At 52.0% G+C, this 19,994-nt stretch overlaps 1 protein-coding gene across 6 annotated transcripts in view; it reads left to right on the top strand.

Annotated features, from left to right (window-relative positions):
* PHACTR3 (phosphatase and actin regulator 3) overlaps window positions 1-19,994 on the top strand; it is a 269,728-nt gene that overhangs the window by 187,333 nt on the left and 62,401 nt on the right. For 5 of the 6 annotated variants that reach the window (XM_025400502.1, XM_025400501.1, XM_025400504.1 and 2 more), the window contains 3 exons: window positions 1,415-1,624; window positions 7,496-7,670; window positions 8,503-8,750. In XM_025400502.1, the coding sequence (XP_025256287.1) occupies window positions 1,415-1,624; window positions 7,496-7,670; window positions 8,503-8,750 (633 nt within the window). The remainder of the gene's footprint in view (window positions 1-1,414; window positions 1,625-7,495; window positions 7,671-8,502; window positions 8,751-19,994) is intronic. The other variant, XM_025400506.1, reaches the window with a different exon arrangement.

Here is a 19,994-nt window from a genome sequence, read left to right as displayed (position 1 = left end):
CAGCTCCTGGGTACCTCCAGAAACAGCAGCTAATAGATGAATGAACCCCACAGGAGCTAACACAGTGACCCAAGCACAAGCTCCAGCTCCACCAGGCTTTTCCCTCAGACATACAATGGGGAGAGTGTTTGTGTCGTCTTCATTGGGTAGTTGTAAAAACTGAATAAGATGACGTGTGCCAGGTGCCTTCCATGGGCCTTAGCACTCAAGAGTGTACTGAGAGGGCAGGAAGTGAGGGAGTGCTGGTCCCAGGGAGACCACCTTTCTTGGATCAGAGGTAAGGAAGAACAGAGATGTTGGGGACAGCAGTTTGCATTTGAGTCAGAAATCCAAGAGGAGCCTCGGTCCGATGACCTCAGTTTTCCCTGTAAAGCTGCAGGTGAAGCTGTGTGGTAGGAGCGGCAAAGGTGGGAAGCTGGAGGTGGGGAAGGGACAGAAAGGGCTTGAGCAGTGATGCAGAGCACCTGCAGGAGGAAGCTTCTGGCCACGGGTCCTGCAGAGCAACAGTTCTTCCTGAAGTGGACTCCATGGGCTCTTCTTCCTGCAATACTAGGTGAGGGCAGGAGCAGACAAGTGGCAGCTTCATCCCCAGATGAAACTTTTCCAGAGGGTTGAAAGGAATCAAGGCAAAGAACTTAGGGACTGTTGGTCAGATTGTTGTTGAAATAATGGATGATGGAACCCAAGCCAGGTAAAAAGAGAAATAAGAAAGGGAAGGGTTGATGGGTTGAGGGAAAGCTGGGGATGGGCAGGCTGAGGGTGGTGGTGAAGGAGGTGGATGGAGCCTGAATGAGCAGCTAGGAAGGGAGGGATGAGGGTTCTGGGATGGCCGAACCCTTCCTCCAAGTCAATCCTTACTGTCGTCACTCCCACCTTAGGCTGGCATACCAGACGTTAGGGCTGCTGCAAACAGACAAATAAGAATGAGAGCTGCTGGACTGGAGGGTTACACTGTGTCATGGCCACTTCTTGCTTAAACTGAGAAACAATCCTGTGAGGGGCTGTTGGTAACACAATGCCATGCCTGAGTAAATGGAGTTTTGGAGAGATTTAGTAACTTAAGGTCCAAGAGTAAGTTCAGAGACCACTTTAGCCTGGGTGTGTCTGACTCCAAAATCTGGCATGGCGAACACTGCTCCTAGGTGAGGTGGGAGCTATGGCGTGCACCTCTCATGGAACAAAGAATGGAATCCCTCATGCTATTGAAATGACTTCCCTCTCTGCATCCTCCTCTCTCTGCTTCTGATGGTTCTATTGAGAGTTGAACTTGCAGGAAGTCAAGTGCCTGTGTGAGGTGACTGCTCTGTATGCTCTTCACGATCCCATCCCACCAAACCCTCTTGCTTTGCTCTCTTGCTTCCTTTGCTGTCAGAGGAAACATGTTTTTGAACTCTCTGCTTTGCCTTTGAACCAGCCAAGATGCCATCTGCATCCAGTGGTGAAGAAGCAGACGCTGGCAGCCTCCTGCCCACCACCGATGAGCTCTCCCAAGCCTTAGCTGGGTCTGACTCCCTGGACAGTCCTCCCAGACCTCTGGAGAGATCTGTGGGCCAGCTCCCCAGCCCCCCACTGCTGCCCACTCCGCCACCCAAGGCAAGCTCCAAAACCACAAAAAATGTCACAGGTGGGTCCACATGCATCCTGTCCATCCTCTTTCCTTTCTCTGCTCCATCCATCCATCCATCCACCATACATTCATCCACCCATCCATTATCTGTCTATTTATTCACCCATTCACTCATCCATCCATCTGTCCATCCATCCACCCATACCTTCAGCCAGTCTTGATTGGGCACCCACTATGGGCTGGTTCTCATCATTAGCTTCTGTGACTGGGGTTCAGGGCAGGCCCAGAGGAGTAGATCTTACCAAGGAAACTGTGGTTGTCAGGAGCAGACTGCCTAGTCTCCCTCAAGCAAACAGGGACATGTCTTTGCAGGAGTCAAAGGGGGCATCTTCTGGGACCTGAATGCAAGAGATGCAGCCCGTTCCCAGGACGGGACTTGGCTTTAGCTTGGCTTGGCCTTTCTTTTCTTTTTTTTTCTTTTCCTTTCCTTTCTGTCCTGTTCTGTTCTTTCTGGATGTTCATGTGTTTGTCTTTCTCTTTGTGCTTCTCTCTGAATCTCAGTCTCTTTCAGTCAGTCTCTCTCCCTTCCTCCCTTCCTTCCTCCCTGTCTCTGCTGGTCTCTGTTTGCTGTTTCACTTTCCAATAAGTTCTGTCCAGCAAGGCAGAGCCAGGAGTAAACAGCAGACATTGGTGGTCAGATAGGGGTGCACAGCTAGACAGAGGCCCCCACGGTCAGACACTTACGTAGCTTTTGTCACACTGGCAGAATAATCCTAGCAAGTAGAGATAATTACTTTGCAAACTTAGGTATTTTTTGTCTGGAATTTACTGGTGCAAACAGGACACATTGATGGTCTCAGGGAAGAGGTAGGCTGTTTATCAAGAGATAATGACTTTTCGGAGTAAAACCTTGCATGCTGTCTTTGAAGGCTGTGAGTGTCAAACATGACACAAAACAGAGGTTGACAATTTTGTTACAATCACCTAACCTCTGATTAACCACCATCAATAATTGCCATTTGTTGGGTAGGCACCAGGTGCCCCATTTGTAGTTGCAAAACAGGCTCAGGAAACTCCAGTAACTTGTCCCAGGTCCTGGAAATGATTGAAACTTTTGAACCCAGTTTTGGGCCCAAAGCTTGTTGCTACCACACGTGTGGTGAGGGGCTGGTGCCCTCCCCTCTGCGATCTCACCTAATCCTCATTGTGCTTCTTCCCAGCTTTCATGGAAGAGGGAACTGTCACCTTTTGGAAGAGGTGTCAGCTGCTGGGACAGGGAGAGCCTGGGCATGAGCTTGGAAGGGCTGGGTCCCAGCCCCTGGCTCTTTTCTGAGGACCTTACTGCCTCTTATGGGGTGAACGCTCAACCTGGAGGTGACTCTTGGGTGGAAAATGCTTTCAGTGGGGCATTTTCCTTGTATGCCTAACATGAATTAAGTATTCCAATCTAACTGATGATTCTCAACCAGACACCGCAGAACCAGAGGAGGTGAGATGCATCCCACAGGGGGCCTCTTTAGCTGGTACTGCAGATGTTCTGGATGGGATAGATGTGGGGCTGTGTGCCCTGTGGTTCCCCGAGTAGGGTTGGTATGTGGGAAGATGTGCTGCTGGGTGAGTGGAGGGATGAGTGAGGGGGCGTCCCCTCCACCCCACCACCCTGAGACTTGGCCCCGGCTGTTCTCCCTGCTGGAACATTCTCCCTTCCTGCTTTGCCTGGTCAATACCTTTGCATGCTTGGGACCACAGCTCAAGCTGTCTCTCCTTCAGGGGAGCCAGCCCTGACCCCTGACCTCATAGCACCATGTGCCCCATCTTCCAGCATTTACCGCATTGCCCCACCTTGTTTAGTGGGTTGAATGGTGTCCTCCCAAAATTCCCATCCACCTGGAACCTCAGAACATGACCTTGTTTGGAATAAGCGTCTCTCCACTGTCAGTAAGTTAAAGATCAAGCTGAGCTCATGCTGGATTAGGGTAGGCCCTGAATCTAACGACAGCATCCACGTGAGAGGCAGAACGGGACACACGGGGATGGGAGTGATGCATCCACAGAACGCCAAGCATTTTCCAGGGAGAGAGGCCTGGGACGGCATTTCCCTCACAGCCTCAGAAGGAACCAACCCTGCCAGCCTCAGTTTCAGGCTTCTGGTCTCCAAAACTGAGAGCTGTTCTGCTGCTTTAGGCTGCCCAAGGAGCCATACATGCCTTGTCTGTTGTATGGTTTGCCTCTCTCTAACCACCTGCCCCCGAGACAGTAGCCCCTGAGAACTGGCCACACTTTTGTGTTCACCATCAAATCCAAGTGCAGGCGTAGTACAGGGCATACAGCAGGCACTCAGCAAGTGCAGATGACGGTTGCATGGATGAATGAATGGTGAATGAATGCATGCATGTCCTGAACCCTGTCTGTCTGCTTTCTGCATCTTTCTACATCTCTGTAGATGAATCCAAATATTCAGTCTTTGTGTGATATGGCCATATAAATTACAGTACAAAGTTGGGGGCAAAACTGGGCTATGTTGCATTCTGTTATTGTCTTTGCGATAGCTCCCTTTTTTCTCCATTGAAACCTAAAACCATTGAAAGTCCATTCAATTAATCACCATTCACCTCATTTTATTCTGGCTAATGTATAATTTGTTCCTGGCCCTCAATAACTTGGTAACCCAGAGAGTTTCCTGCCTCTCCCGAGCTTGGGAAGGTCGAGCCTCAGAAGGCACAGGTCTTCACTCTGACTCCACACGCCCTAAATTCTGGCATTCTGTCCCAAGTCTGCGGACACTTCTGGCTTCCACACTGCCCTCAGGTGCAAGGACATCAGGGGATACCCTGACACTTACGCGTTTCCAAGGGGACAAAATTGAGACTGGGAGGCGGAGGAAGGTGGTTCCAAGCTATGGGCCCTGGCCTGGCTTCTTACTGCAGAGACTACATTTTGGTGACTTTGATTTAATTTTCTCAGTTCCTCTTTTTCCTTTTCCTTTGGGAAAAGGTTCATGTGCTTCAGCATGTGAACACTAGATGGCAGCAAAGAAGACAGTTCCCTTACCTGGGCTTCCCTTGCTGCAGGAGGGACCGTGGCCCAACTGAGTCTCCACCCAAGGCAGGGACCGCAGGTGTCTTGGTTCATCTGAGTTACTTATAAACCACAGAAACTTATTCCTCACTCTTCTGGAGCCTGGAAGTCCAAGACCAAGATGCTGGCAGATTTGGTGTCTCTGATGAGAGCTTGCTTCCTGGTTCATGGGCCAAATTCCTGGACTTTCTTGAAAAGTCTTCATCTTGGATCACCCTCTGAGTCACCACAGGCCCATTAAGGTGGGCGGGTTCTCTCTGTGTGCTGTGGTCCCCACCCTCCCCTCATGGAGAAATTGCAGGAGGTCCCTTGCATTCCCGGGTTTCACCTGCCTGGTCCCTGGAGATGTTTACCCCTCTCCCTTTGACCTCTCCTTTACCCCTCTCCTTTACCCTTGCTGTCACCTGGTCCAGTTGGTGACACTCAGCTCTGAGGGATGGGAGTCCCACAGCCTCTGCCAAGTGTAAGTGAAGCTGGGTGCAATGTGCTTATCTCAGCTCCCGCCTTCTTCTGGTGGCCTGCCCCTGAGGTGGCTTCTGAACTTCAGCTTCCTCATCTGTGAAATGGGAGTGACAAGGGGTCCCCTGCACAGGCTGGGTGGGGCGAGCCAGGCAAAGCTCTATGGGGGCTGTGGGGTCAGTGCTGGTTGTCACATCTGGGATTGACAGTGGGGCAGAGACCTGGGTGGGATCCCAGCTCCACCAAGCTGAGCGAGAGCAGGCAAACCATGCTGCCTCAGTTTCCCTATTTGTACAACAGGGCTGTGATTCCTTCCTCATGGGGCTGGGGTGAGGAGTAGAGGCAGTGATGGTTAGAGACAGAGGGGCTGGGGGATGCTGAGTGTCACCTGCCTGTGCTCAGGAGTGGGGCACTCTCCTGAGCAAGAGCAGCCTGGGGAGGCTGAGGCCAGTTGGGGGAGGACAGCGCAGTGTGCAGAAGCTGGGATGGGTCTCCCTGCAGCCCCTGCCCTGCCTGGCCACTTCTTGCATGGCTGGATCCTTGTCATTTCTCAGGTCTCAGCTCAAAGGTCCCGTCTGCAGAGAAGCCTTGCCTGACCTCCCTCTCCCAAACCAGCCACCACCTCCCTCAGACCAGCCCAGTACTCTCAGCCCATCTGCGTGGTGCCCTCTTGCCCCCCTCCCCTTTCCTCTCTCTCTCCCAGCCCTTTTCTCTACCTCTCCTTCTGTCTCCTTCTCTCTTCTACAGTCATTTGCTCTCTTTCTGTCTGCCTGGTCTCTGTCTGGCTCCACCAGTCTAGGGCAGGGCCAGGGCCGTTTCCCTGTGGCCTGGCCTTGTCTGGCCAAGCAGGTGCTTGTGGACAAAGTGAAATAACTAAAATCCTTCAAGAGGTTTACAGTTTCTTTTTGGGTTTTGAGGAATACTTTTTATCGATGCTGGCCACATCCTAGGATTATATCGAAAGAGTTTGTTTCTGGCTTTTAGGGAATGGGGTGGTTTAGATCTGGTTGTTTTCCTGGTGGGATTAAGGGGAGCTGGTGTTTGTATCAGTCCTGCCAGGATACTTTTGGAATGAGAGTTTATGCTGAACACCTAAGAGCTGCTGGGCCTGTGCCGGCTGCTGGGCCTGTGCCGGCTGCTGGGTTCCTGAAAAGGAGCTGATGGCCTCATTTTACAGGCAGGGAGGCTAAGCCTTTGAGAGCTTCGGTGACTTTCCCAGAGTCTTGCACATTGGGAAGTGGCAGATCAAGACCAGAGGCCAAATCTGCAGAAGACAAAGCCCAGGCTCTCTGCTCTTCTGGGCACCTGAGCCCCCTGCTGGCCTGGAGCACGTGCAGGAGACCATCGGCGAAGGAAGGAGGGGGTGTCCCACTCATTTAGACTTGATTGAGCGAGTCTGTTTAGAATCATCTTCAAAGTCATTTCATGTAAACAAGTGTTTATTGCACGTGTTTTAAGTGCCAGGCCTGGGGAAATTGTAGGAAGGAAGGTGGACACAGGCCTGCCCGGGAGCAAGAAACAGACCAGGCAACGTGATTCACTCCAAGTAAGAGGAAAGGTGTCAGGGCAGGCTCAGGTCCCAGGGGGCAGGTGACGGGGATCTGATCAAGGCCTCTCTAAGGAAGTGATATTCTAGCAGAGGAGCAGGGAAGCATTTCAGGCAGAAAGAACAGCCCATGCAAAGACTCAGATTGAAGGGAGCGTGGTGCCTTCAAAGACAGGAGAGAGATCTTCACGCGCTGGGGGGAAGAGAGTGAGGGGGAGATGCAGCTGGGGAGCCGAGTGGGGACACCCCCAGGGGCCTTGAGACTGGGCCATGAGTTGGAATCATGTCCTAAGGAAAATGGGAGAGCAATCCAATTCACTTTCTGGGGTGATGCTCCTGGCAGAGATACAGGGAGAGAGTTGGAGCCCAGAAATGTATCCCTTACTGTTCTGAGGGCTGGAAGTACAAGCCCAAGGTGCTGCAACAGACGCTGTGGGGAGGGCAGAGCAGACCATGGTGTTCGTCCAGGCTGAAGAGTGGCTGCACAGTTTCTTCCGGGTTTCCCAAGAGCAAGAAGCAGCTTCAGGAAGCTGAATTCATAGCAGAGAAGCCGGAAGGAGGCTTTTCTAAGCCGGACTCCCTGCAGGGAGGATGCCGGTGCTGGTGTCTGCAGGGCTCAGCCCCTAGCAGGGTGTGCGCTACAGATGGAGCAGAACTGGACAGAGATGCACCCTGGCCTCCAGCTTTGGGAGCAGGGATCCTGGTCCAGCATCTTGGCATTAGTTGGGGCTGCCTCCTGGAGGTGCAGGGGAGCATCCTCTCCGCTCACGGTCTCCAGTCTCAGCAAGACCCTTGGTCCCAGCTCCTGAAGACTAATGTTCTTGCTGCTTCCTCCCACACCCCAGGCCAAGCTGCACTTTTCCAAGCCTCTGGCATGAAGAGTGCCGACCCTCCCCTCCGGGGCCAGCTCTCCACACCCACGGGGTCTCCGCATCTCACCACGGTCCACCGGCCTCTTCCCCCAAGCCGCGTCATTGAGGAGCTGCACAGGGCGCTGGCCACGAAGCACCGCCAGGACAGGTGAGGCCCTGCCCCGTGAGGGAGACCTGTGCCGCCAGAATGCCCGCCTGGCCAGCCTCAGGCTGTGCCCAGGGCCCTGGCTGGGTCTCCCGTTCTACGGTCCCCATCTTGAAATTCCTGATAACTTCTGAACAAGGAACCCACATTTTCATTTTGCACCTCGCTCTGCAAATTACATAGCTGACCTTGGTTCCCACATTCTGGGAGGGGGTGCACAGTGAATGTGCACTGTGGGAACCTGGCCACAAAGTCCCCTGCGTGAGCCACTCAGGACCCAGGGTGGGGTTGGGAGTTTGGCAGGAGAGAATGACTGAGAGAGAAGTGGCTGTTCCACTTTGTCCCAGGACACTGAGGGCTTCATCATTTTCACTGGGCAAGAGTGTAAGGCAACCTGTGCCTGCAGCTTACTCTTATTTTGGATCACATGTGTCTCACGGACTGTGAAAGACTAGAGGCTACATCTGTGTAAGAACTAGTGAATTGTTAGAGGTAAAATAGGTAACGGGAGACAGGATGGTTTGAAGGAGTATTAGACTAACAAAATGTCCTTCTCAGTTTTTGTGACGTCCTCTCCCTGAACATTGATTGCCCTATGTTTTGGCAGGTTTTACAACTTGCATGTTCTGAGCTTTTCAAAACAGCATGTTGTAAACAGCCATTTGCCTTGAACTCAAAGCCTCATGCTCCTTCTGGTGCGTCCAGGATAAAAGCCAAGAGGCTGCATACATTTTGGTGCTGCCTCTGTGATATTAATTATAAGCTCTGAAGTCAATCGTGCTGGATTTCTGGGTGAAGGGGGCAACCTGTAACCTGAACCATCTTTCTGATTTAGTTTTCAAGGAAGAGAAAGTAAAGGGTCTCCAAAGAAGCGGGTGGATGTCCGTCTGTCGAGAACGTCCAGCGTGGAGCGGGGCAAGGAGAGGGAGGAGGCTTGGAGCTTTGACGGGGCCTTGGAGAACAAGCGAACTGCCGCTAAGGAATCTGAGGAGAACAAGGAGAACCTGATCATGAATTCTGAACTCAAGGACGACTTGCTTTTGTATCAGGACGAGGAGGCGCTGAACGACTCCATTATTTCTGGTGAGGAAAGGATGGCCCATTAAGTGTGGGGATCTCGGCCAGAGGTCTCCTGTCACCAGGGGGTCGGGGACAGAGCTCATGCCTGGGGGAGGAACAGGTCGAGGGGCTGCACCTGGGGAGAAACAGGAGGAGGTTGTGTCCTCTGGAAATGAACCTCTCCTGAAACAAGCTGGGATGGGGTTGCACAGCCAGGCTTGGAGCAAGGAATTAGAAAATACCCCGGCAAAGTTGTTTTGAGAGTTGCATATTAGTTTTTATGTATACGTGGAAAAAAAACCAAAAACATGAAAGTAGTGTAGCAAGTGACTTTGAGAACGCCACCTCTGAGGATGGTGTGGCGAACAGTATACAGGTGGTGTACAGATGTTCGGTGTTTAGAAGTTATAGAAAAAAAAAAAAAAAAGTAAAGCAAGATGAGATGGAAGTGGAGGGAGAGGGAGGGAGAGAGATTGCTCCATTGATCCCAAATGGCCGTCTCAGAAGTGGTGTGAATGGGACAGGCAGCGGATGCTTGTTTGGGAGCAGGTGCTCACAGGGTCCTGGGAAGCCAGCTCTGTGTTTGTCCTCATGGTGCGTTCTCGGGGTCAGAGTAATTGCTCCATCCTACCCTTGAGGATTCCGGGGCTCGGGACGATAGAGGCCTGCAGACCACCCTGCGATGAAGGGAGGAGGCGGCTCAGGCTAGGAGGAGGAAGCGCTGAGGGGGTTTCCCTCCCAGCTGGTACCGGCTGTGTGGGGCCCTCTGGTCACTTCCAGGAGGGTCCAGGGTGGCCGTGGTGTTTGGCCTGCAAGGGAAGAATCAGGAAGTGTTCATTGCTGTTCTTCCTGGAAGCATTTCATGGTGACTGTTGTGGGCGTGGGCAGAACTCCGGCCATGTCTTCCTGTGGGGAGCGGGAAAGGGCAGCAGATGTCAGTGCTGACCCTGGCTGGTGCTGAAGCATGCGGTTGGTACTGTGATGGGTGGACAGACCGGCAGCCCAGGGCTCCATAGCCTCCCCTTTCCTGCTGCTTCGGAGCCTTTCCACCAGGTCCGAGGAAGCAACTCTGAATATGTGGCTGCAAAACATGAAAGGGTGGGGGGGGTGCTGTTACCCCTGTGTTTGGAGGAGGCTGACTTCCACCGTGGGACCAGTGTCTTTGTGGCAGAAACTTGGGACTGGTCACTGGCCTGAGGGCACCAATGTCTTTGAAGAGGCTGGAGCCTGTGGTGTTCCCCAAACCCATTAGACCCTGGAATCTTTGCCCTTAAACACCTGCGAACCTCCAGCAGAAGAGTGCTATGTGGGTGCACTTGGGAGAAGAACTGGTGTTGGGATGGTCAAGGGAGAAGGGTGCTATGTGGGTGCACTTCGGAGAAGAGCTGGTGTTGGGATGGTCAAGGGCTAGAGCAGGGTCCCTCAGCACTAGTGGCATGGGGCCAGGTGATTCTCTGCTTGGCAGGGGGCTGTCCTGGACACAGTAGGATATTCTGCAGCATCCCTGGCCTCTCCACACTGGATGCCCCCAGTGGAGACAAACTAAAACATCTCTAGACTTGGCCAGATGTCCCTGGGGGCAGAATCACCCCCAGTTGAGAATCACTGGCATAGTCTGTGCTCCTGGTTTGGGGGTGCCCTTCCATAAGGCCCTTGTCCACTCCAGGACACAATGCTTTCATTGGTGAGAGGGAGATGGGAACTGCTTCCTCTTGACATTGACAATGTCAACAGCCAGGGCCCTTTACCGGGTGCTTCTTGTGTCTGGGATGCTGGTCTAAGGTTATGACAAGACAGGAGCCCCATGAGGCTGATGACATCATAATCCTTATTTTACAGATGTGTAAACTGAGGCATGGGGAGGCCATGTAACTGGCCATGGCCATGAAGCTCATTGGTGCCAGGCTGAGACATGAACCCAGGCTGCCAGCTCCAACTTTCTGCTCTGTACTAGACCCTCTCTGAGGATGAGTGGATTAATCCACATCAGCCCTTGGCACAGGGCCTGGCTCAAGCCGGGTGCACCTCAGAGAGCACTTCTTCCTGTCCTCACCATCCACATGGTGGGGAGAGCTCCTGGCCCCAAAGGCTCTCGCAGCTTGACTTTCCTTCAGGGCATCATTAGGCCATCCAGATGCAGTGTCCTCATGCCTGGCATTAAAGGATTAAAGGTATAATGCAGTCATTTTATTTAAACACGGAAGAGGATGGGAATCTGCGTTTCACCTCTCGGGAGCCTCAGGCCTGGCCCAGATGTGCCCTCAAAACTTTTTGGCAGCGCGGTCGAGACGCAGAGTTTCTGCACTGGAACTGGCATCAAAGCACATCTAGCAGCACCTTTGGCTCCCGCCTCTGTCCCTCCTGCCCAGCGCCCTCCTCCTCTGAGTGCTGTGCACAGGGACGCCTCCTGCTCAGCCAAAGTGGCCTGGTCATGGCCAGCTGTGTTGGCCTCTTGTGGCTGTCGTAACACCTTATCACCTGCTAGGTGGCTTCTGACCACAAAATTTTCTCTCTTGCAGTTCTGGGAGCTAGAAATCCAAAATCGAAGTGTAGGGAGGGTTGTGCTCCCTGTGAGTGCTCCAAGCAGGAGCCATTCTCTTCCAGTTTCTGGTGGTTCCTGCGTTCCTTGGCCTGAAACTCCCAGCCCTGCCTCCGTGGGCACGTGACTGCCTCCTCCTGCCCCCTCCTTCCTCTCCCCTATATAAGGATGGTAGTCATTGCAGGCAGGGCCTGTCTGGATAATCCTGGATGATCTCCTCATCTAGAGATTAACTTAATTACTTCTGCAAAGATCCACTTTCCAAATAAGGTCACTTTCACAGATTCTGGGGATTTGGACTTGGACACATCTTTTAGAGAACCCCCTTTCAACCCCCTGATTCCACTCGTCTTGGTTAACTCGTTCCTCTTCTCATTGAGCCAACGCTAGGCTCTGACCTTTGACCCACAAATCCCCGTCCATCCCCGGGATTTCTCTGGCTGGGCCAGTCCATGGCCTCCAGCAGAATGTGCTGTGAAACTTGGACTTGGCCCTGGGCAGGTCCCTCCCCTGTCCCTGCCCCATTTCCTTGTTGTCAGATCAAAGTCCCTCATTGTTGGCTCCTATAACAACACTGAACCTTCCTTCCTGGCTGGGACACAGTTGCAGATTCACACTAATTCTTATCATTCTCTATTCTCTCTCTGCTACCCATCAATTACTTATTGTTGACTGTCTAATTTTGTCTGTGTGGGTGATCATGCTGGTATCTGTCTGTGCCCTATGATGTGCCCATCATCCCACATACCTGGTTCTAAGAGTCAGTGAGCACCTGTTGGATGTGTGGTTTTAGACACATCTGTGACCCTGATGAATCTCTGGTTTGTCCCTCCAGCTGATGGCTGGCCCCTGAGCTCTAGGGTGTCTCTGTGGACTCTGTGCATCCACGTAGGGGCTGGTGCGCATTGCACAGCTTACATCTCCAGATTTCGGTTCCCATCTGTGCCCCGGCCTGGGACTCTCCCTCATTTCAGTCAATACATCTAAGCCTCCTGCGAAGCTTTTGGCTTTGTGCTGATGTCCAGATGACCTTGAAGTCTTCTCTGCTCCCCTTGGAGCAGTTCTGGGGTCCAGCCAACCCCTTCTTCTCCGGCAGTGGTTCGCTGTACTCTCCTACCTGGACTTGGCCTCCAGGCAGTCTCTCTGTGCCACCATTGCCCCATTTCCAGTTCATTCTCCACACAGGTGGCCACAGGACCAGGGTCCCATGGAAGTTGGATAATGTCACCTCTTGCTGATATCCCTCCAGTGGCTCCCTGAGGCATTGAATGCTACATCCTCCCTAGTGCCTGCAGCCCCACCCCATGTGGCCTGCCTCCCTCCCCCAGCTCGCCTCTCCCTTGGACCCAGCCCATGGGCCTCCTTGATAGTCCTCACACCCCAACCACAGCCCCTGAGACTCTTGCTGCCCCTGGAGGTGTGCGTGGCTCCACCGTGTTTAAAACATCACCCTGTGCAGGAAGCCACCTGGCTGCTGTATGGCAACACATGGCCCCTTCTTCTCACCCAACCTTATTTTCCCTGTGGCAGTGTCCCTGACCCCAATACCACTGGCTTTGCCCATACAGCCTCTCTGCTAGCAGGTGGGCTCCGAGGGACCAAGCCTTCGTCTCTGTAGTTCTTACTGTATGCACAGCTCATGAGTGCTAAGTGCAAAATAAGTATCAGTTAAATGAATGAGCCAGAATGGGCCAATGGGGGATTAGAGGAGCCAGTGCCTGTAAGGTACTAACAGGTGCCAGGTCCAGGGAGCCCTCATCCCTGTACTGTTTCTCCCAGGGCGTGGCTCAGACCTGAGCCTCTTGTTATTTGTGCTTGAAACCTGGTGTCCACAAGTGAACATGGAGTTTGAGCTGGGGTCTGAGAGCGGGGAAGGTAGCACTCATTGTAGAAACTCATCCTGGAAACTGCTGTCGTGAGCGTGGCCCAGGCCCAACGCTGTGGTGCACTGTATGACGTGTTACGTGGGGTGTCATCTGCAAACCCTGGGTGAGGCCCCCTTTCCTCCATGGGCCTTTTGTGGGCCAAGGTCAGGGTTCCTGTCTGACCCTGAGAAAGTCCTCGTTGAGGGCTGGGGCCGTTGCACAGACTGGCAGGTATGTCCGGGGTACAGCCTCCAGCCATTTGCAAATTGAGGTTTCTGTGTGCTGGTCCCAGGATACACAGTCTAGGGTCCCTGAAGCCCTGAAATCAAGTGCAGAAAGCAGTGCTTTGCTTTTGTCACATTCTCAGCTGTGTCCCCAGTGCTCCAGAAGTGATAAATCTCTGAGATAAAATGCTGTGGGAAAATTCAATATTGGTCATAGAGAAAGTCTATAAATGTTGCTTTTTTGGGGGAAAATTACTCACAGTAGGAAAGGCCTGTAAGAGTGTTTTGCTTTGCCTGATGCAGGCAATGGTGAAAGGTGGTTGTTATTTGCTTCTGTCTGCAGTGTGCTGAGTTCAAACCCCATTCCCACCGTCTCGCCTGCTACGTTATTTTCAGATCTCCATGGTGTGGAAGCAGAAAAGCACCAGGCAGTAAATACATCAATTATTAATCACAACAACTACTATTTTATTCATTTATTTATCCATTTATTCTCTCTCCCTCTCCATCTCCCTCTCTCCCTCTCTCCCTCTCTTTCTCCTGTTGATGGAGCCTTGGCAGACATCATCTTACCCCATGTGAAAAAGAAAATTTTTGTTATCAATCATTTTTGTGCACTTCAATTCTCTATTAGAATGGAGAATGCATCTGCATCAGAATTTAATTTTTGGAAATGGTGGAGGCCCTATCAGAGGCAGGCACAACCCCTGCAAACATGCCCACATGCCTGCACACAGGCTCGTGTGTGGGGTGCCTTCGTGGGTGTGCCTGGTCAGCAGTGGGTGAGCAGGGCCTTGCGCACATTCTCCAGTCATCAAAAGTGAACTTTATGAGAAACAGTCTTTGTTTGTCACTGCCCCAAGATTTAAGTTTTAAAACCTGTCGAGAAAAAGATGTTTGTGTTTTGTTTTTTCTCTGTGCTGAACCGAAGAGTCATGACCACACCTGTCTGGTTTGTCACAGTGTCCCAGCTCTGGGCCCAGGAGGAACACGTGATGAGGGGGAGCAAGGGACTGAGGGGCTGCTGTGGGAATCAGGACTGCAAGGGAAAAACCTGCTGATGCAAGAAAGCTGACTTCTCCAGAGCCCCCAGCTGCCTGTGCTGTTCCTCCTGCAGACAGCTTCTCCCAGGTGTTCATGACAGCAAGGCTGCAGGCTGGGACTCACCACTGTTCTCAGCTGAGCCCATGTAAGGAGGGAGCAGGCCCTCCACTTCATCCATGCTGGAGTCTTAGTTCCTTTGAGCTGTCATAACAAAATCTCTAGACTGGGTGTCTTATAAACAACAGAAATTCATTCCTCAAAGTTCCAGAGACAGGGAAGTCCAAGATCAAGGTTCTGACACGTGGGGTCTGGAGAGGCCCCACTTTCTCATAGATAGTGCCTTCTATGTGTCCTCACATGGCAGAAGGGGCCACAGAGCTCTCTGGGGCCCCTTTTCTAAGGGCACCGATCCCCTTGTCGGTGGGACAATGACCTAGTCACCTTCCAAGACCCAACCCCCAAATACCATCACATCGGGGTTAGGCTTCAACATAGGAATTTTGAGGGACACAAACATTTGGCCCCTGGCATTGGGAATGTCTGTGCAGTCAGGTGGGCCCCCGTCTCTGGGGCTTACTGCATAGAGAGACACTGCAGGGTTTGACCACCCCGCTTGCCTCGACATGTTTCTTTCTAGCTCTGTGACGTTGGGAAAATTTCTCAATCTCTCTGTGCTTCAGTCATACCCCTTGTAAATGGGGGTGACAACAAAGTTCTTATGAAGGTAAACAGGGGTGGCCACCGAAGTATAGCTTTGTCTCGTTGTGCTCAGTAAGTGTTCTGGTTGCCATGGTAATCAGCACTGTCATCATCACTGTGGTTGACGAGCGAGCAGGAACAGGGAAGAACTGGGCATCCACCGCTCATGAAAATACCGCCTCACAGGCATGAAGCAAAGTTTGGCTCCCAGTTTGTCAATGTTCCATAGCTGATTTGTGCTATTCCTCATTCCTTAGCCGACTCATCAGAGTGTTGATGTCCCTGCCACTGCGTAGGTACATCTGTTCTCCATCTGGATGTGCGGCTGATGTGTTTGTGTAACTGGGTGTGGTTTCGCTTGCCTGCTTAGCAAGGAACAAGGGCAAGGAGAATTAATCGCTGGGGTCCACGTGCCAGGACAGGCTGGTGGGGACCTTTGGGTTGGTCAGGAGAAACAAGCCTCAAGAAGGCCTCTCGATGGCACCTGCTATGAGTCACCTGTCCCAGACCAGGTTGGGTAACCCAGGGTGCCCAACCTCAGATCACTCTGCCCACTGGGGGGACCGTGGGCAGGTGGTGGCACATCCGGGCCCTGGCTGCCTGTCGGTAGCTCACAGGTGTTGTCACTGACCCTCTCGTCAGGTTGTCCTGGGGGGCGGATAAGACAAGGCTCATAGAGTGCCTGGTCTGTGTGGTGCACATGGCGCTCACGTGGTAGCCCTGCTGCCAAGGTTTTCCGAGGGTGTGTCCCAGGAGCACAAGAAAAAAAGTCCAATATTTGTACGTTATTTATTTATAAACTATACATTAGAAGTACCATACTAATATACTGCATACTTTATAAAATATACATGCAAGATAGTAATAAATGGTGACCTGGGAGAGTGCCTATGTACATATTAATATGTTCTAGCACAGCCTGCCCCACTGTGTCCTGGGAGTGAGGTGCTAGGAAGTACATTTCAGCAAGCACAGCGGGGGTTCTAGTGCTGGTGCAGGAGTGGAAAGTAAATCCTAGCCCCCACAATCCCATGAGTCAATTCCAGCCAGCTAGGCTGTACAGGAGTAAAGAGACGTGTGGGATTTCCCGGCTTTATAGATTTTTTTTTTAAAGCTTCTTAAGAAACACCCGTGCTATGTATTCAACAAGTACTGTATGTCCCAGTCTAGGCCTCAGGATTCTAAGGAGAAACTAGACACAGTCTCCAACCCTATAGTAGCTCATGACTGACCTTAAAAGCTGATGTTCACCATAAACTAAACAATGCAAAAGAGGGCTGGGTCGGGAGGTGAAATCTATATTAGTCCATTTTCACACTGCTGATAAAAACATACCTGAGACTGGGTAATTTATAAGGAAAAAGAGGTGGTTTTTTTCATTGCCCTGCCTCCCTCAAGACTGAGTCTTGCTCTGTTGCTCAGGCTGGAGTGCTGTGGCGCGATCTTGGCTCACTGCAACCTCCGCCTCCTGGGTTCAAGCAATTCTCCTGCCTCAGCCTCCCAAGTAGCCGGGAAAAACAGGTGCACACCACCACACCCGGCTAATTTTTGTTTTTTTAAGAGACAGGGTGTCACCATGTTGGCCAGGCTGGTCTTGAACTCGTGACCTCAGGTGATCTACCCACCTCGGCCTCTCAAAGTGCTGAGATTACAGGAATGAGCCACCGCACCCAGAGAGAAAAAGAGGTTTAATGGACTCACAGTTCCACATGCCTGGGGAGGCTTCACAATCATGGTGGAAAGTGAAAGGCATGTCTCACATGGTGGCAGGCAAGAGAGGATGAGAACCAAGCAAAAGGAGTTTCCCCTCATAAAACCACCAGATCTCATGAGACTTATTCACTACCACGAGAGCAGTATGGGGGAAACCATCCCATGGTTCAATTATCTCCCAGTGGGTCCCTCCCACAACACTTGGGAATTATGGGAGCTACAATTCAAGATGAGATTTGGGTGGGGACACAGCCAAACCATATCAAAATCCTAAGACAAATGTGTGACGCCGAGAATGTGGTGACACGGGCATTTGATGACATGGAGAACGTTACACGGAGAGAGGCGACACTCGGGCAGTCCCTGATATTGTCTACATGTAAAGAAAGCCCTCTTTGCAGGCTCCAGGATCCTTTCCCCAGCAGACATACTTGTACAAAGTGAATGCTAACGTGTTATTTGAATGCCATTTTAAGTGTGGAGAGGATGTACTTGAAAGACTTCGTGCAGTGTATCCTTCTGTAAAGTGAAGAGCCACCTGCAGCGAGTGAGGACTCCCCCCTCCCCCAGTCGTCTCCATGGTGACTTCACAGAACAGCAGGCAACCCCTGCCTTTTCTTGAAAGTTGGGGCTAGAGATTTGAAAGGCTGTGGAAACCCAGCCACTCCCTGCACAGACACCAGGTGGCGCTGGAGATGCTCGCCAGGATGCAGGATGCTTGGGAGAACCTGGTCTCAGGGCAACCTGGCGGGCTTCTTGCTGCAGAGGCAGGTCTGGCCCTGGGTGATTCTGGCTGAGCACCAAGCAGCAGAGCTCTCAGAGTGGGAATGCACAGCCCCAGTGACAATAGCGGAAACAGGGCTGTCCCCCTCTTTTTTTTTTTTTTTTTTTTTTTTGAGCTGTTACTTCCCAGCAAGTACTTTGATAAGCACTCTTCATGCATTGTATTGCCTAAGTCCCTTGACAAGGCGATGAGACAGCTATTAGTGCTCCATTTTTTGTTGTTGTTGTTAACAGTTGAGGAAAACGAGGCAAAGAGAGGGGATGAAACTTGCCCATTTTGAATTCGAGGCTTTCCAGCTCCACAGACTATGACTGTAGCCCACTGTTCGTCCAAGGCGTGAGCACGTCATAGGTGCCAGGCACTGCCCTGGGTGCTGTGGACACAGTGATATAAACCAGGGCCCCAGCCTGCAGGTGCCTGCAGCAAGGGGGAGGCGGGACCCCCAGGAGGTGATTTCAAGATTAGGGGATGAGCACCAGGTGGACACAGGCAAAGAATACTCTGTGATTTGTGCATCCGAAAACAGCTGTTCTGGGCCAGCCGTGTGCTTTTAAAAGCATTGGTAGGAACTGCATCGGTCTCCCTGGGGCCTGGGCCTCTGCACTTTGAAGGCTCTGCAAGGGTGAAGGTCAATCTTGTGTGTCCTCCTGGCTGGGCTGTTCCACCCAGCTATTGAAATGCTAGTCTGCGTGTTGCTGTGAAGGTATTTTGTAGATGTGGTTGTCACCTGTAGTTGGTGACTTTAAGGGGCTTTGAGTGGCCCTCTCCAGCCAGTCAAAGGATTGAGAATAAATCGGAGTTTCCCAGAGAAGAGGAAATCTTGCCTCAAGGCTGTGGCATCCACTCCAGCCACTGACCTGCCCTCCAAATCCAGGACTTTACAGCCCCCACAATCGCATGAGTCAATTCCTTAAAATAAATTTCTTAATACACATATGCACATATATATGTGTGTATATATATAGAATGTGTATGTACATACATATATATGTACGCATACGTATGTGTGTGTGTGGTGAGTGTCTGTCCCATTGCTTCTCTGTCTCTGGAGAGCCCTGACCCAAACACCAGGTGACTCTCAAGAGCTGCCAGGATGGAGAACCAAAGCTTTAAAATGAGGAGTCCTGGGCATCAAGGTAAAGGCTTTCCACATAGGGACAGCTTGAGCCTGGGTGTGGAGGTGAGACGCAAGAGGTGCACGGGTAGCATGGTTGTTACAGAGGCCAATGTGAGACCTAGGGACTGGCCAGGGAGACAGACCTTTATTCACCCTGTAAAGAAAGCTGGAATTTAAAAGACACCAAAGTGTGAAGCCTCTGAGGGTTGTCCCAAGTCACTCACCTCCTGGCTATGTGGCCTTGGGCCACACTGTGGGACATTGTCATCTGCAAAAGAGGAAAACTAACTCCTAGCACCTACCTCACAGGGCTGCCGGGAGATGACTTGGAAAACGCATTCAAGGCTGCCTCTGGGCCTGGCATACAGCACGGGCTCATTCAATCTTGGCTGCTCTTGCTGCCATTGGTGGGAAGCGGTGCAGGATCTCCTGCAGCTGAACTGATCTTTCTGGAGCACAGACCTGATGCTGTCATGATTCAGGCCTTGGAAAGAGCCCCAGGACTTTCTGAGGGTGAGAGGGTGGGCTCCAGAGGAAAGACAGGGAGGGGCCATGAGGAGGCCCAGGCCTGGCCCAGGCAGGAGGGAATGGGGTCTGCAGGGAGTGTCAGAGTCAGCTCCAGCTGCCAGAACAGGATACCACAGAGTGGGTGCCTGAAATAACAGACGTTTCTTTTCTTACCATTCTCGAGGCTGAAAGTCCAAGAACAAGGTGTTGGCAGAGTCGATTTCCAGTGAGGCCTCTCTCTGTGTCCTTACAGGGCAGTTCCTCTATGTGCTGGTTGGAGAGAGTGGGGGATGAGTGCTCTGGCCTCTGTTTCCTCTACAATGACACCAGTTCCATTAGATCAGGGCCCCGCTTTTGTGACCTCCTTTAATCTAGTCACCTCCTTACAGGCCCTACCCACAAACACAGCTACATTGTGGGTCAAAGCTTCACCTTGTGAATTGTGGGGCAGAGCGGTGGTACACAGTTGGATCATAATGTGGGAGACTGAGGCAGAGAAGAGAAATTGGCAGGAGCTGGGGAGTGGGGATGGTGCTGCTGGACTCCATTCTTGGAGCTGTGGGCCCCTGGCTGAAAGAGAAAGTGCAGAGGGGAGGAAGCGGGAGACGTTTTACCAGCGACCTGAGTTCACTAGAGGGGCCCTGCCCAGCTCCATGTTGACAGGGACCATATAGTCATTCAAGAGCATTTATTGAGCAACTCCTGCATGCACTGTGAGGAAAGCCAAATCACATCCACAGAGGAAGGCCGTGGTCAGCAGCACCAGCATCTGCCCG

Source organism: Theropithecus gelada, chromosome 10 (assembly GCF_003255815.1).
Source record: "Theropithecus gelada isolate Dixy chromosome 10, Tgel_1.0, whole genome shotgun sequence".
Lineage (NCBI taxonomy): Eukaryota > Metazoa > Chordata > Mammalia > Primates > Cercopithecidae > Theropithecus > Theropithecus gelada.
This window is presented reverse-complemented; position numbering and strand designations above follow the sequence as displayed.